We start from the raw sequence: 14,179 nt of genomic DNA on the forward strand, positions 1-14,179 counted from the left end.
TGTACGTGACCCCGCCCAGCCGCGGGGCTCAGTGGGAAAGGATCGAAGTCGGTCGCTTTTCAGGAGCTGGAGGTATTTTTCTGACCTTGGGAACCTTGCCGCGATGTGGTTCGAGATTCTCCCGGGGCTTGCTGTCATGGGCGTGTGCTTGCTCATCCCTGGCATTGCCACCGCGCACATTCACAAGTTCAGCAACGGGGGCAAGGTGAGGCGGCTGCCGCGGCGGCTCCGCGGCCCGGCGTTACGTAAGGGGCCGTGGCTTGGGGAGGTCATTAGCATCCGGAACCTCCGTGGGAGAAGGGGGATACCGAGGCCCCCCCCCTCCCTTTTCCGTATTGCCTAAAAGCGGAGGTTTGCGGAACAAAGCCCGACGGAAACAACATTCTACTAGCAAAACCCGGCTAGTTGTTGGTTGGGGAAGAGTGGGCCGGAGGGCCGAGTAGACTGGGGCTTGGAGAAGTAGAGGAGCAGAGGTTAGGTCCAGACTCCTCCTTAGAGGAGGGAGGTGTCACTTCCGCTTGCCTCCACTCCTAGTCTTTCATGCACGATTTTGATTTTAACTCCTCGTATTCACATTTTAGTAACTTATCATTCTTCTTCCCCAACCTTAATTAGGTTTTTACTTTGAACATTTTTTTTTATCCCCCATTTTCTCTTGCAAGCCTTTAAGAATGTACCTCAAGATCCTGGGTTTTTTTCCCCCCATGTTGTAATTACCCCCTCTTCCTAGTCCTTTATATCATCTCTAGAGTACAGAGTATAAATGTGTTTGCTTTTGGGTTTTGTGGTTGTCCTTCACAAAATCGCTGTTTTCTTTCCATCAGTTCCCAAAAAGAAACAAGTAGTTATGTCGTTAAGGGGGCGTGGGGGCGGGGAGGAAAGAAAAAATACCCAGGTCAAAATAGAAAGTGTAAATTACCATGTTAATTCTAAAGTTTGGTGGTCCGATTTTTTTTTTTAACGGAGGGGGGAGAGAGGGGGGAGGGAGGAGGAGGAAGGAGAGAGAGAGAGAAACATCAATTCAACAGACACAGCCATTGGTTGCTTTCCACTTGCACCCAGATTGGGTGGGGGATGGAACCTGCAACCCAGGTACATGCCCTTGACTGTGCCCTTGACAGGAAATTGAACGTGGGACCCTTTGGAGCTCTGGCTCACACTCAAACCACTTACCTACACCGGCCAGGACAGTGGTCCGATTTTATTTAGGATTCTAGTCTTATATTGTTAATTTGGTTTTTGTTTCAGTAATGATTCCATTATTCTATAATGTCACTTACTAAAGTTCTAATATTCCTCTATTGGATCACTCATCTTAAAATTGCAATAATTATTTTTTTTAATTGTAGGAGAAAAGGGTAGCCTATTATTCATATCACTGGTCTTTGATGGAAAGAGATAGGCGAGTCTCTGGAGTTAATCGTTACTATGTGTCAAAGGTAAGATAGCTCTGATGCTACTAGGCATCTGCCAGGGTGGCGGTGGGTTCTAGTAATGTTTTGCCAAAGGTCTTACAGTGCTAATTGAATTTGCATTTTCTTGCCTGCTAGTAAGGTTGAGCAGCCTTTTTCACATTTACTGATTGTATTTCTTGTTCTGTGGATTATTTGCTTATATACTTTACTTGCTCTGTTCTCTTTTTTATTTATAGGATTTCTCTATGTGTTTTGGATGTTAAGCTTGTCTTTTTTACATGTACAAATATTTTTTCCAGTTTCCTGCTTGTCTTTATAATAATAGTTTTTTGTTGTTGTTCATCCTCACCCAAGGATATTTTTTTAAAGTATATATTTATTTATTTATTTATTTAATATATTTTATTGATTTTTTACAGAGAGGAAGGGAGAGAGATAGAGAGTTAGAAACATCGATGGGAGAGAAACATCGATCAGCTGCCTCCTGCACATCCCCCACTGGGAGATGTGCCCGCAACCCAGGTACATGCCCTTGACCGGAATCGAACCTGGGACCTTTCAGTCCTCAGGCTGACGCTCTATCCACTGAGCCAAACCGGTTTCGGCAAAAGTATATATTTATTTATTTAAAAATATTTTTTATTTCAGAGGGAGAGAGATAGAAACATCAATGATGAGAGAATCATTGATCAGCTGCCTCCTGCACACTCCACACTGGGGATCTAGCCTGCAACCCGGGCATGTGCTCTGACTGGGAATTGAACTGTGACCCCCTACTTCATAGGTCAATGCTCAGCCACTGAGCCATGCTGGCCGGGCATACCCTAGGACTGTGGTCAGCAAACTGCGGCTCACGAGCCACATGCGGCTCGCAAGCCAAATGCGGCTCTTTGGCCCCTTGAGTGTGGCTCTTCCACAAAATATCACGTACAGTGCGATGGAAACTTCGTGGCCCATGCGCAGAAGTCGGTATTTTGTGGAAGAGCCACATTCAAGGGGCCAAAGAGCCGCATTTGGCTCGTGAACTGCAGTTTGCCGACCACTGCCCTAGGATATTTTTTCATTGATTTTGAGAGATAGCGGAAGGGAAGGAGACAGAGAGAGAGAGGAGAGAAAAAAAAAAACATCGATTGGTTGCCTCTTGCGTGCTCACTGACCTGGGCTGGGGATGGAGCCTGCAGCCAAGGTATGTGCTTGGGACCCTTCAGTCTGAGGGCCGACGCTCTATCTATTGAGCCAAACTGGCTGAGGCTGATAGTAATTTTTTAAGTTCGATGTTCAGTTTGTATTTTATTATTCTTTTTGTTGTTGTTGTTATTTTGTATTTTATTATTCTTAATGTTGGGTTTTATGTCTTATTTACAAATGGGCTTCCTGTTTAAGATTATAAAAATATATTCTTCCAATTTCTCCAAATACTGTTACAGTTTCTGTTTTCTTTCTTTTTGTTTTTGTTTACATTTAAAGCTTTGACCCATCTACAGGTCATTTTGGGATATAATGTGGAGGCAGAATTTAACTTTCTTTTTTCCAAGAGATAGGCAGTTATCACAATAATCTATTTATAGATCAATTCATTTTTTATTTGAAATACCACTCTGGTAAACTAAATTTCCATATACACGTGGGCCTGTTTCACAAATGTGCTGTTCTATACACCATTGGTTTGCAAATGTCTGCACTAATATCATACAAATGTAAAGATTCACTATTATTTTCTATTTGAATGAATAATATGAAATTGCTGTTTTTGTGGTTCAAAAATGATCAAGTAGAAGCATAGGGGAGATAGTCAATAATATTGTAATAACTATGGTGCAAAGTAGGTACTGGAAATATGAGGGTGGAACACTTTGTAAAGTACATAATTGTGAAACTAGTACAAAATAATATTGAATGTAAACTGTAATTGAAAAAAAATTTAAGAAGTGAAGTGGAAATCCAAAATATGACCAATTAGTAGCATCTTCATATGGTTCAACCTAATAGTATGTTCTAATATATTGTAGGAGTTCATCTTCATTACTCTTTTTAAAAATTTTACATTTTTATATTTTCCCTTTGCTCATTTATTCCTCACAACAAATTTAGTTAAATATTAATCCCATTTCATAGATGAGAGAACACAGGGTCACTGGTTAAATCACTATGAGGACTCAAATTAGGTGATCTATCTCAGTGTAGTGTTATTTGAGACTCTAGTCTAAAGAACACGGTGATAGCTATCTACTCATGTAGAACAGTATTTCTCAGTGTGGTCCACGAATAACCATCATAATCTGGCATACAAGATACAATGCAGACTCCTAGGCCTCTGGCCTGACCAGACAAATTAGAATTTCTATAAAGTGGCTCCTAGGACTATGTAAGTTTAATTTACCTTAAGGTGATTCTTCCTGCAGTAGTAATCAAAGTACCTGGACTGTGTTATTTTAATACCTGAAAGAAATGTCATCACTAATCTTTTTTTTTTCTTTATTGATTAAGGTATTACATATGTGTCCTTAACCCCCCATTGCCCCCCCCCCCCCCGTTCATGCCCTCACCCCCCTGTTGCCTGTGTCCGTTGGTTAGGCTTATATGCCTGCATACAAGTCCTTTGGTTGATCTCTCCTCCTTACCCCTCCCTCCCCTACCTTCCCTCTGAGGTTTGACTGTCTGATTGATGCTTCTCTGTCTCTGGATCTGTTTTTGTTCATCAGTTTATGTTGTTCATTATAATCCACAAATGTTAATCACTAATCTTTTACTCTGTAATTTCTGAAGTATTTGGTTGTGAACTGATTTAGATAGAGTGGGTCTTCTGAATAACTAGTGTCATGTTATGCGTACATAGGGCAAGAGTTCTGGAGTTGGGGGGCCTTGAACTTGAATTCTGGCTCTGCTACTTCCTTACTAACTTAAACGACTTTTAACCTCGCCATTCCTCCTTTTTCAACCTGTAAAAATAAGTGAAATGAGGCTAATAGTATTTTCCTCATGTTGACTATTATTTTATACAACGGTTTTACCTTACTGTTCTCTGACTCTCTCAGAGTGCTTTAGAGAAGGATCCAGATAGTAAATACTTGGCTTGCTTTAGTTCTGATTGCAGGGGGAAGGTCTTTTCATATAAAGTGGCATGTTTGCTGCTGTCAGAAAATGAAAACTAGCCCAGCTTGTGTGGCTCAGTGGCTGCGTGGACCTATGCACCAGGAGATCTCGGGTTTGATTCCTGGTCAGGGCACATGCCTGGGTTTCAGGCTTAATCCCCAGTAGGGGGTGTGCAGGAGGCAGCCGATAGATGTTGATGTTTCTCTCTCCCTCTCCTTTCATCTCTCTAAAAATCAATAAAAACATTTTTTAAAAAAGAAAATGAAAACTAGAAGTCATTATAAGTTATTCTTTCTTACTTTGGTGATTATAAAATTCAGTCTAAGTTATTGTTGCAGTGAAAGAAACGTGGAATGTAAAAGTACTTTACTAACAGAATGCCATTTGGTGACACTAGAAATAAGAGTACATGTAGATCTTTGACAGGAACAGAATTCTCACATTTTTCTTTTTAATTTGTTTTTCAGGGTTTGGAGAATATTGATTAAGGAAGCACTTCCTGATTAATTAAAAATAACTCAGCTTTGCTCATCTACTCCTGCTAGAAGGTTATGCAGTATATTATGTAATGCATAATAAAAGTTAAAAAGTAAAATTAAAGGTCTTTTTTATTTTTTAAAATATGACTCCACAAGATCAAGCAATCTACCCAAGGTAGCTTTAGCACTTAAAAAAAAATCCCAAGAAGGTAGCTGAGCCGTGTAAAATCATAGACATAATGTATACCAAGCACCTATTACTATGCCAGTGCCTAATGTGTCATAAATGGTAGTTGCTGCTATTGTAATAGATATTTAAAGACATTTTTTTCTAGTTCCTTTTCTGGGTGAATCAAATACTATTTAAAATTCCAGTTAGGATGCTTTTAAAACTGAGACTGCACTTCCTTTCAGTTTTCATGCATTCTCTGTCTAACACATAATATTTGCTTAAGTGTTGATTTTTGTTTTAGTGGTAGAGCAGCAACAATCATTATGTTTATTAAAATATACTGAGCCCTAACAGGTTTGGTTTAGTGGATAGAGCAGGGGTGGGCAAACTTTTTGACTCGAGGGCCACAATGGGTTCTTAAACTGGACCGGAGGGCCGGAACAAAAGCATGGATGGAGTGTTTGTGTGAACTAATATAAATTCAAAGTTAACATCATTACATAAAAGGGTACAGTCTTTTTTTTTTTTTTTTTTTAGTTTTATTCATTTCAAGCGGGCCGTTGTTTGCCCACGGCTAGCATAGAGCGTCGGCCTACGGACTGAAAGGTCCGGGGTTCGATTCCAATGAAGGGCATGCGCCTGGGTTGCGGCTCATCCCCATGTGGGGTGTGCAGGAGGCAGCTGATCAATGATTCTCATCATTGATGTTTCTATCTCCCTCCCTCCCTCTCTGAAATCAATAAAAAAAAATATTTTAAAAAAATGAGTATACTGACCACTTGAAATAAAGCATTGCATGTTCACTGCTAAAAGTAACCACATAAAGATCTGAAAAGGTGAAACTCAGCCTGTTATAGATCAATACCTTAGGTGACCATAGGACCTCTAGGTGAGAAGATAAAATTACTTTTTATCTGCATCCTTTGTCCACTTTGACATTTGTTCTGCTTATGACAAACACCTGCACTGTGTGATTTTCATCAACCTCATCTTACTGGGCAAGGTTTACAGAATAAGGAGGTGGTATTCACACTTATCCTGTATAATAAAAGCATAATATGTAAATTGTCCCCTCGACCAATGGGAGGTCACCTGCTCGCTATGACATGCGCTGACCACCAGGGGGCGGCACAGAACATGACGGGTGTTGGTGATGCGTGACCTCTCACTGGCTACCTGGGGGCTGGAGCCAGATGCCCTGAGAGGAGCTGCCCCACACCCACCCGGCTCTTCTGGGTGAGCCAGGCCACAACCAGTAGGACCACAGGGGCCCATCGGGCTCCTGGTGGGTACAGGAGCTGGTCTGCGAGGCCAGCCTGGAGAGAGTGTGCTGCCCGCCTGGCTTCCGTGTGGGCCCAGAGGCTCAGGCTGTGCCCTGGCCCAAGGCTTCTGGCAGCACTCACTGAAATTCCGCGTGGGGACTTGGGCGCCGTGACTCAGGTGGAGGGGGTCACGCAGGTCTCCAGGGGCCCAGGTGCTGCCCAGGGCCCAGAGGTCAGCTGGGACCTGCCCTTCCACCCAGAGGCTTGTGCTTCGATTGCAGGCCAGGCCTAGGGACTGCACCCGTGCATGAATTTCATGTACCAGGCCACTAGTACTCTATATTGTGCTATGTTGTGATAATGAAACTCTTCAATGAAAGCCATGGTCATGATTGCAAAAGTTAATATAACCTCTGATCTACATGTAGTGCTGCACAGGCCTCATTTAATTGATAGTTATGAGAACTACCTGGAAAGGAAGAAAGGGCAGGTAGTACAGATGGGGATACAGAAGACATATTGACAACATTACTAAATCTGTCAATAAATCTACCGAGTTTTAGGCCTGTTATCTCTCCACTGTTCCTCTGGGCAGGGATCATCCACTAAGTTTATCTCCTTAGGTGAATGTCTGGAATGTATAGTGAGGGGCTACAAGATGACAGGTAGAAATCAGTTGGTCAACATTAGGGTCTGAAATCTTCACCTCTTTTTGTGTGTGGCATATGCTATGAAAGTTAGGTTTATTTTTATGCTCTTCTGCCTGGGAGTGAACCTGATTAAGGCACTTGGAAGATAAATTACAGTGGTGCTTTGTAGCCTTCATTGCTCTTGATTGTTTGCAAGTGCACTTAGCCAGAAGGGTTTTCATACAGCAATTACAGGATGGGGTGATCTGTCCACTGGCCTTGGGTCCATAACTCACCTGCTCCTTAAGGATTTGAAATGGGAAAAAATGCCATTCATCTGGTTGTATTTACTATCTTTGGTTTTAAATAGATACCATATTCGTATAATTCAGAAGTCTAACTAACAATATAAGGTATTTAGTGAAAAAACTTGCTTTAATCCCCTGCCCAGCACTTGCTCAATTATCACACCACCACATATTCTTCAGTCTTCCATAATGAAGAATCGTCCTGTTTGAAATTACATTTACCAGGCTTCCATAATTATCTCTAGGGTCAAGTGTAATAGTCAATAGGAAAAGACTTTGAAAAAGGTTAGAGAAGGTTAGAAGAAGGTATGAACGCACATTCAGGAAGGGGGTGGGTATGGCCCTGCCCATTGGGAAACATCTATGGAAAAAAAGGGAACATTTTACTATCAGCAATTCCAACTCTTAAAGACATTTCTGATTCCTCCGATGAGGAAACAAAAGTTCAGAGATGGGAAGTGATCACCTTAGATTGTGGCAGAAGTGAGACTAGAATCCTGGTGCTTTGACACAACCTAGAGTGCTTTCAACTGTTCTTTGCAGTTCACTTCAACAAACTGCTAAATAAATGCTACATGCCAGGCTGCCGGAGACCAATTCCAGTATGTTCAGCAGGGCTGCATCGGGGAATGGCTACAGGCATTTCCCCAAACCTGAATAGGATACATTAAATTGATTTCTTGGCTGCCAGACAGCTAAAAGGCATCTTAAATCTACATGTTATTGCCTCCTACTGGCCAAACACCTGAACAGCCATAGGCTAATTCCCCCATTCTGACAATGGACTCTGTACCAAACCCTGACCCTTTGAAGTGTATCTCTCTGCCTTGCCTCAGGACAAGTTGTGTTAATAAAAAGCATGGGGTCCTGGGGACGGGGAGAACCTAAGACCTTAGAACTTAGCTCCTTTAGCTAAGTTCCTCTGACGCCCAATGCCTTTCAAAATTATATTTAGTCTCCAGACTCTTCATTAGTCCCTGGACTCTTCTTTTTTTTAAAAAAAAAATTTTTTTAAATATATTTTATTGATTTTTCACAGAGAGGAAGGGAGAGAGATAGAGAGAGTTAGAAACATCGATGAGAGAGAAACATCGATCAGCTGCCTCTTGCACATCCCCCATCGGGGATGTGCCCGCAACCCAGGTACATGCCCTTGACCGGAATCGAACCTGGGACCCCTCAGTCCGCAGGCCGACGCTCTATCCACTGAGCCAAACCGGTTTCGGCCCCTGGACTCTTCTTATTTAACATCTACACACAGCCTTCTCCAGATTCCTGAATCCTTCTTGATGCTGGGACAAGAACCCCAGCACCGGGCACTGTGCCTCAAATTTGAATATAATACAGCCTTGCCCTCCGGGAGCTCACAGAGTGAAAGACAATGACAGGATGGGGTGATGAATACTATGATAGAGGTTTGTAGGAGGTGCTGTTGGGAGCATAGAGGCGGCGCTTGACCCAGTCTTCTGGTTGGAGGAGGGAAAGGGCTTAGGATAGATATCCACGTGATGCCCACAGCCGGCCAAATCTTGAAGGTTGGGTAGAATTTACGAGATAAACAACTGACAGGAGGACACCATGCAGAAAAAAATATCATGAGTGTGGGGACAAAAACTAGCATGACTGTGGGACCAATCTATAAGCAAGTTGTGCAGAGCTAGAGCAACGATCTCGAAGCAAGAAGTAGAGGGAAAAGGGACTGGAAACATTGGCAGCCTCTGCAAGGCAGGAAGCAGGAGAGTGAGATGGTGGTGACTTGCATACACCTATCTGGCTGCTCTGAAGAGGATGGACTGAAGCAGTGGTTTTTAGCCTGGGCGAGTTTGCCCTTTAAGCACCTTTGTAAAGTTTGGAGACTTGTTTCCATTGTTACAACATGGGGAGTTGGGTGAGTTGTTACTGCCATCTAGTGGTTAGAGGCCAGCAATGCTAAATGTCTTACAATGCAGGGGACAGCCCCTCCCCAGGACAGTTTTAGGTAGCCCAAAGTGTCAATAGTACTGAGACAGAAACCCTGAAAACAGTAGCGGGACCTCCATCAAGGAAGATACCAGGAAGTGTTTTTTTAATTCCTACTTTTCAGGAGTATATGGAAGCAATCCCCTTTCTTTCTCCCACTCCTAGTTATTTTTTCATTAAATTGAAGATCCCAGGTTCTCTCTTGGCTCCTCTGTAAACCCAAAATTTATTGCTTCCCTGGAGGCATTTGTTTCTCAAGAATGTATCCCAGCCCTAGCCAGTTTGGCTCAGTGGATAGAGCATTGGCCTGTGGACCAAAGGTTCCCGGGTTTGATTCAGGTCAAGGGCACATACCTTGGTTGCAGGCTTCTCCCCGACTGGGACCCTGGTCAGGGCATGTGCAGGAGGCAACCAATTGATGTGTTTCTCTCACATTGATGTTTCTCTCTCTTTCCCTCTCTCTTCCACTCTTCCTAAAAATCAATGGAAGAATATCCTCACGTGAGGATTAACAAAAAATAATAATAAATAAATAAACAGCCAAAACCGGTTTGGCTCAGTGGATAGAGCATTGGCCTGTGGACTGAAGGGTCCCGGGTTCAGTTCTGGTCAAGGGCATGCACCTTGGTTGTGGGCACATCACCAGTGGGGGGTGTGCAGGAGGCAGCTGGTCGATGTTTCTCTCTCATCGATGTTTCTGACTCTCTATCTCTCTCCTTTCCTCTCTGTAAAAACTCAATAAAATATTTAAAAAATAAATAAATAAATAAATAAATAAACAAAGGTTTTTTTTTTTTTTTTTTTAAAAAAGAATGTATCCCAACTCACTGCAGTGTTGTGCCTCAGGCTGAGAAAGCAAAGAAAAAGCCCTTCCCTTTTTTATTTTAAATATATTTTATTGATTTTTTACAGAGAGGAAGAGAGAAGGATAAAGAGTTAGAGACATCGATCAGCTGCCTCCTGCACACTCCCCACTGGGGATGTGCCCGCAACCAAGGTGCATGGCCTTGACCGGAATCGAACTGGGGACCCCTCAGTCCGCAGGCCGACGCTCTATCCGCTGAGCCAAACCGGTCAGGGCAACCCTTCCCTTTTTGAGGAGTTGATATGCAATGTTGGGAGGGTTGGGAAGACTGTCACATCAGGAGGCTCCACCACCTTTCAGCTGTGTGACCTTAGGCAAGTCACTTCACTGCTCTGAGGCTCAGGTCTCCTTTCTCTCAAGTGAAGATAGTACGTCCTCTGCATACGTCCTTGGGTATCTGAGACTGTCATGAAGTCATGTATATGAAATAGTTTGTAACGGTATAGCCCTGTGCGTGTGGAAGGGATCATTGCTAGTGTTATAAGCACCCCTTGAACAGCTATCCAGGCCACCCCCAGGTCCCTCAAAGGCACTTATCCAAATGTGATGTCAGGAGGACTCTTGGTCCCAGGGCATAACTAAGTGTAGGTGGTGGCAGTACTCTTGTATTCCCACCCAGAATAAGTGATCACAACCAAAGTGCTGTGTTCCCAGAGCACTGCAAACAAAGACAACAGACAACACTGACCTCAATTGCTCTGAAGGTATTTTCTGGAAACAGAGGAAAATCCAGCTAAATGCCACTGTGAGAACCGAGTTCCTGGTTACCCCTCTCAGCAGTTACCACTTGTTTTAAGAGAAGGTGGCGACTAGATGGGAATGAAGCTGGCCACCATACTCAACAGGAGGCTTCTGGATAAGAGTGGGGAGTGGGGTGAAAGTTAAACATCATTTGGTTTTTAAGATTTCATATCACCTTGATACTTCTGTGACCTGAGAACTCAAATTCTCCTACTCTTGTGAGACATAAAACACATGGAAAAATTAGAGTTTTTTCTTTACCGAGTATGGTGATGCAGATTTTAGGCAACTAAAGAGACTGGCACTCAGCTTCTTGGTTTGGGTCTGTGTGCTTGTATAATGCTCCCCTTCTCCCTCCACTTCCCCCATATCCCTAACCAAATATTTCACCTCTGAGGTCTGTATACTCTAGAGCAGTGATGGCGAACCTTTTGAGCTCGGCGTGTCAGCATTTTGAAAAACCCTAACTTAACTCTGGTGCCGTGTCACATATAGAAATTTTTTGATATTTGCAACCAGTCTTTGTAAAACAAAGACTTATATTTTTTATATTTATTTTATATCTTTAAATGCCATTTAACAAAGAAAAATCAACCAAAAAAAAGAGTTCGCATGCCACCTCTGACACGCGTGTCATAGGTTCACCATCACTGCTCCAGGGCAACCCTGGAGTTTTCATCCAGTGCCTGTAGTTATGACTGTGGCTCAGAACAACAAGGCATCACTATCAAAAGTCCAGGCAGCCCTGGCTGCTTTGGCTGAGTGGATTCAGTGGAATGAAGGGTCCCGGGTTTGATTCCAGTCAAGGGCACATGCCCGGGTTGCGGGCTCAATCCCCAATAAAGGGCATGCAGGAGGCAGCTGATCAATGATTCTCTCTCACCATTGGTGTTTCTATCTCTCCCTCTTTCCCTCTCCCTTCCTTTCTGAAACCAATAAAAACATATTTTAAAAAAAGTCCAGGCAACCAGGAACAGCTCTGCTATAGTATTCATATTCTAACCAAGGCACTGTTCAATGATGCACTTGTCCTGTGGCAGCCCTGCATGCTCAAGGATGGCTGGAAAGTTCTGAGAGGTCTTTGTGACATCATGACTCTCAGGGGTCTGCCCATCTGGGACTGCCCAGTACTGTATTTTAGGTCTGTGGATTTTACTATTGGTGGATGGGCCTCAGCTTAGGAAAGGTCCTGGGCTTCTACCACTTCCTTCCCCTTTTTGGTATAGTCTGGTAGCCCTTTAGAATTGAAGCACATCACTCAGCCGCATTTACTCAGAAACTGCCTAAATCCAAGATGCCTTGCTACGTTTGACTTGCTAGTTACCTTTTCATGTGAGCACACCTTATCTTCCTAACTAGATTACAAGTGCACCGAGGGTAGGAACCTTGTCTTACTTGGCTTTACTTCCCGACACCTGCCATTCCTGTGCTTTGCAGGTACTTAAAAGACATGTGCTGGCAGACTGGGTTCACTTGACAAGGAAATGTTAGCATTTAGCCAGAGCTTCATCCCCAAAAGCTGGCATCCTTGCTAGGCATAGGTAGGGAGAAGGAAGAGGAGGGAGAGGGAAAAAGAATAAGAAGGTGAATAGCGGGGGGGGGGGGGGGGGGGAGGGGGAGGATAAATAAGGGAAGGGAGTGTTAGGGTGAGCTCGAGCGTTTAAAGGTAGAGAAGGAAGAAACTGAGAGGGAATGAACATGACTGAGGGGATACAGGTGGGAAAGAATGTAATTCAAGGCCCAGGGTGTGAAGTCCTAAAGAGAGGATCCCCTCTCTTCCTGTGCTCTGAAGTTAGCCACCCCTACATCCATCCTACAAAACTCTCTCACCCACAGGCGCAGGTGGGGCCAGTGAGGCCCTGCCTCTTCCCCCAGGGTCTGTCCAGCCAGGCGGCCTTAGGGTCCAGGTGGGCAGGGCCCAGATAGGCAGGCCTGGCCCTCTGTCTCCCAGAGCCAGACACAACATACACTTGACACACACTCACCCAGGATGGCCTGCTGCCTAGAAAGAGACTCTCTAAACATTATCTGGGCGTTCAGCAGTGGTTCTTTGTGCACAGGCTCCACAATAGGTGATTGATGGGTGCAACAGTCACCCATTGTGAGTGCATGGGGAGGCAGGGCTCCCAAATGATAGGGAAGCCTCAGGGCACCAAGGTGGGGACTGGGGCTTGAGACTTCGAAGCCTGCAGAGTCTACTTCAGTCCTGAGGAGTAAGAGGCTGAGCCTCTGGCCAGCTCCTCTTCCCGGCCCCACCTGCTCCTTGCATCTTTCCCCTCCCTCTTGGCGTCTTCCAAGCCACTTCTCCACACTTCCCTGCATGGGGAGAGCAGTGCCAGGTTTGGAAGAGCCTGTCCTCGATGCTGCCTGACAGTTCAAAAGGCCTCTAGTTTGGAGCACCCTGGAGGCAGAATTTGTTGCTTCAGTGCGGGCCTTGGCTGGGAGGTAAAGTTCTGGTTTACAGGAGTTTAAGCTCCTACTTCAAAGAGGAGCCTTTCTAATCTACTGGGGCATCTCTTCTGGCTCTCCCCATGAAAGCATTTTGCCTGCAAGGCAAGGAGTTTCTGGTCCCTTGCCTGCATCTCACTCTCCCCTGGACAATTAAGAACCCAGCTGCCAGCCATCCCAGGCCAGGTCCTCTTACCAGTGGCCTCAGGGCTTCTTAGGAGAGATCTTACTGCTCTTGCCCACAAAAGCTTGACACAAAGGAAGCTGGAGCTCGTGTCTTTTTGTAATGCAGTTATTCTTGGGCCTAGTGTTTCCACCTTCTCCCCCACACCCCCGTCCCCCTCAGGGAACCCAGGGGAAGGGCAGGGCCCTGGATGGGGACCTGCTGTGGCACTAGAAAGTTCCTAGCAGTTGGTGTGATGGGCTGTGTGGGAGTCAGACTAGCTAACAGAACTCAGGCCATCATCAATAGCATTTGTAGATCTGGAGCTTGCATGCTAACTAATGACAGTGTCACACAAGTCCTCTTCCTGGCTTGACTGCTGGGCATTAGGCCTAAACAAGTGAGAGCTCAAGACACACCTACCTTTGTTGTCCCAGGCAAATTCTCCTCACTTTGGGGAAGTGGCAGCCTCTTTATGACTTCTCTACTTTTTTTTTTTTTTAATTTCAGTTTACTTTCAATATTATTTTGTACTAGAGGCCCAGTGCACGAAATCGTGCACAGGTAGGGCCCCTCAAGGTGGCCTGTAGGGATTGGGCCCCAGCTCACACCCCCAGGCTCACAGCCCCAGCTTGCGCCCCGAGC

General features: G+C 44.5%; 1 protein-coding gene across 1 annotated transcript; it reads left to right on the forward strand.

Moving 5' to 3' along the window:
* The first annotated feature begins 71 nt into the window (after positions 1-71).
* Positions 72-5,108, forward strand: NDUFA1 (NADH:ubiquinone oxidoreductase subunit A1). Its single transcript, XM_081081295.1, has 3 exons — positions 72-205; positions 1,350-1,439; positions 4,976-5,108. The coding sequence occupies exons 1-3, from the start codon at positions 104-106 to the stop codon at positions 4,994-4,996; spliced, it is 213 nt and encodes a 70-aa protein (XP_080937421.1). The 5' UTR covers positions 72-103; the 3' UTR covers positions 4,997-5,108.
* The last annotated feature ends 9,071 nt before the right edge of the window (positions 5,109-14,179 follow it).

This window comes from Myotis nattereri (assembly GCF_964212035.1).
Source record: "Myotis nattereri genome assembly, chromosome: X".
In the NCBI taxonomy this organism is placed as follows: domain Eukaryota; kingdom Metazoa; phylum Chordata; class Mammalia; order Chiroptera; family Vespertilionidae; genus Myotis; species Myotis nattereri.

Coding starts and splice junctions, on each gene's coding strand:
- NDUFA1 (XM_081081295.1), top strand. CDS start 104: ATGTGGTTCGAGATTCTCCCGGGGCTTGCTGTCATGGGCGTGTGCTTG. Junction 206..1,349: donor AGTTCAGCAACGGGGGCAAG/GTGAGGCGGCTG, acceptor TTTTAATTGTAG/GAGAAAAGGGTAGCCTATTA. Junction 1,440..4,975: donor ATCGTTACTATGTGTCAAAG/GTAAGATAGCTC, acceptor TTTGTTTTTCAG/GGTTTGGAGAATATTGATTA.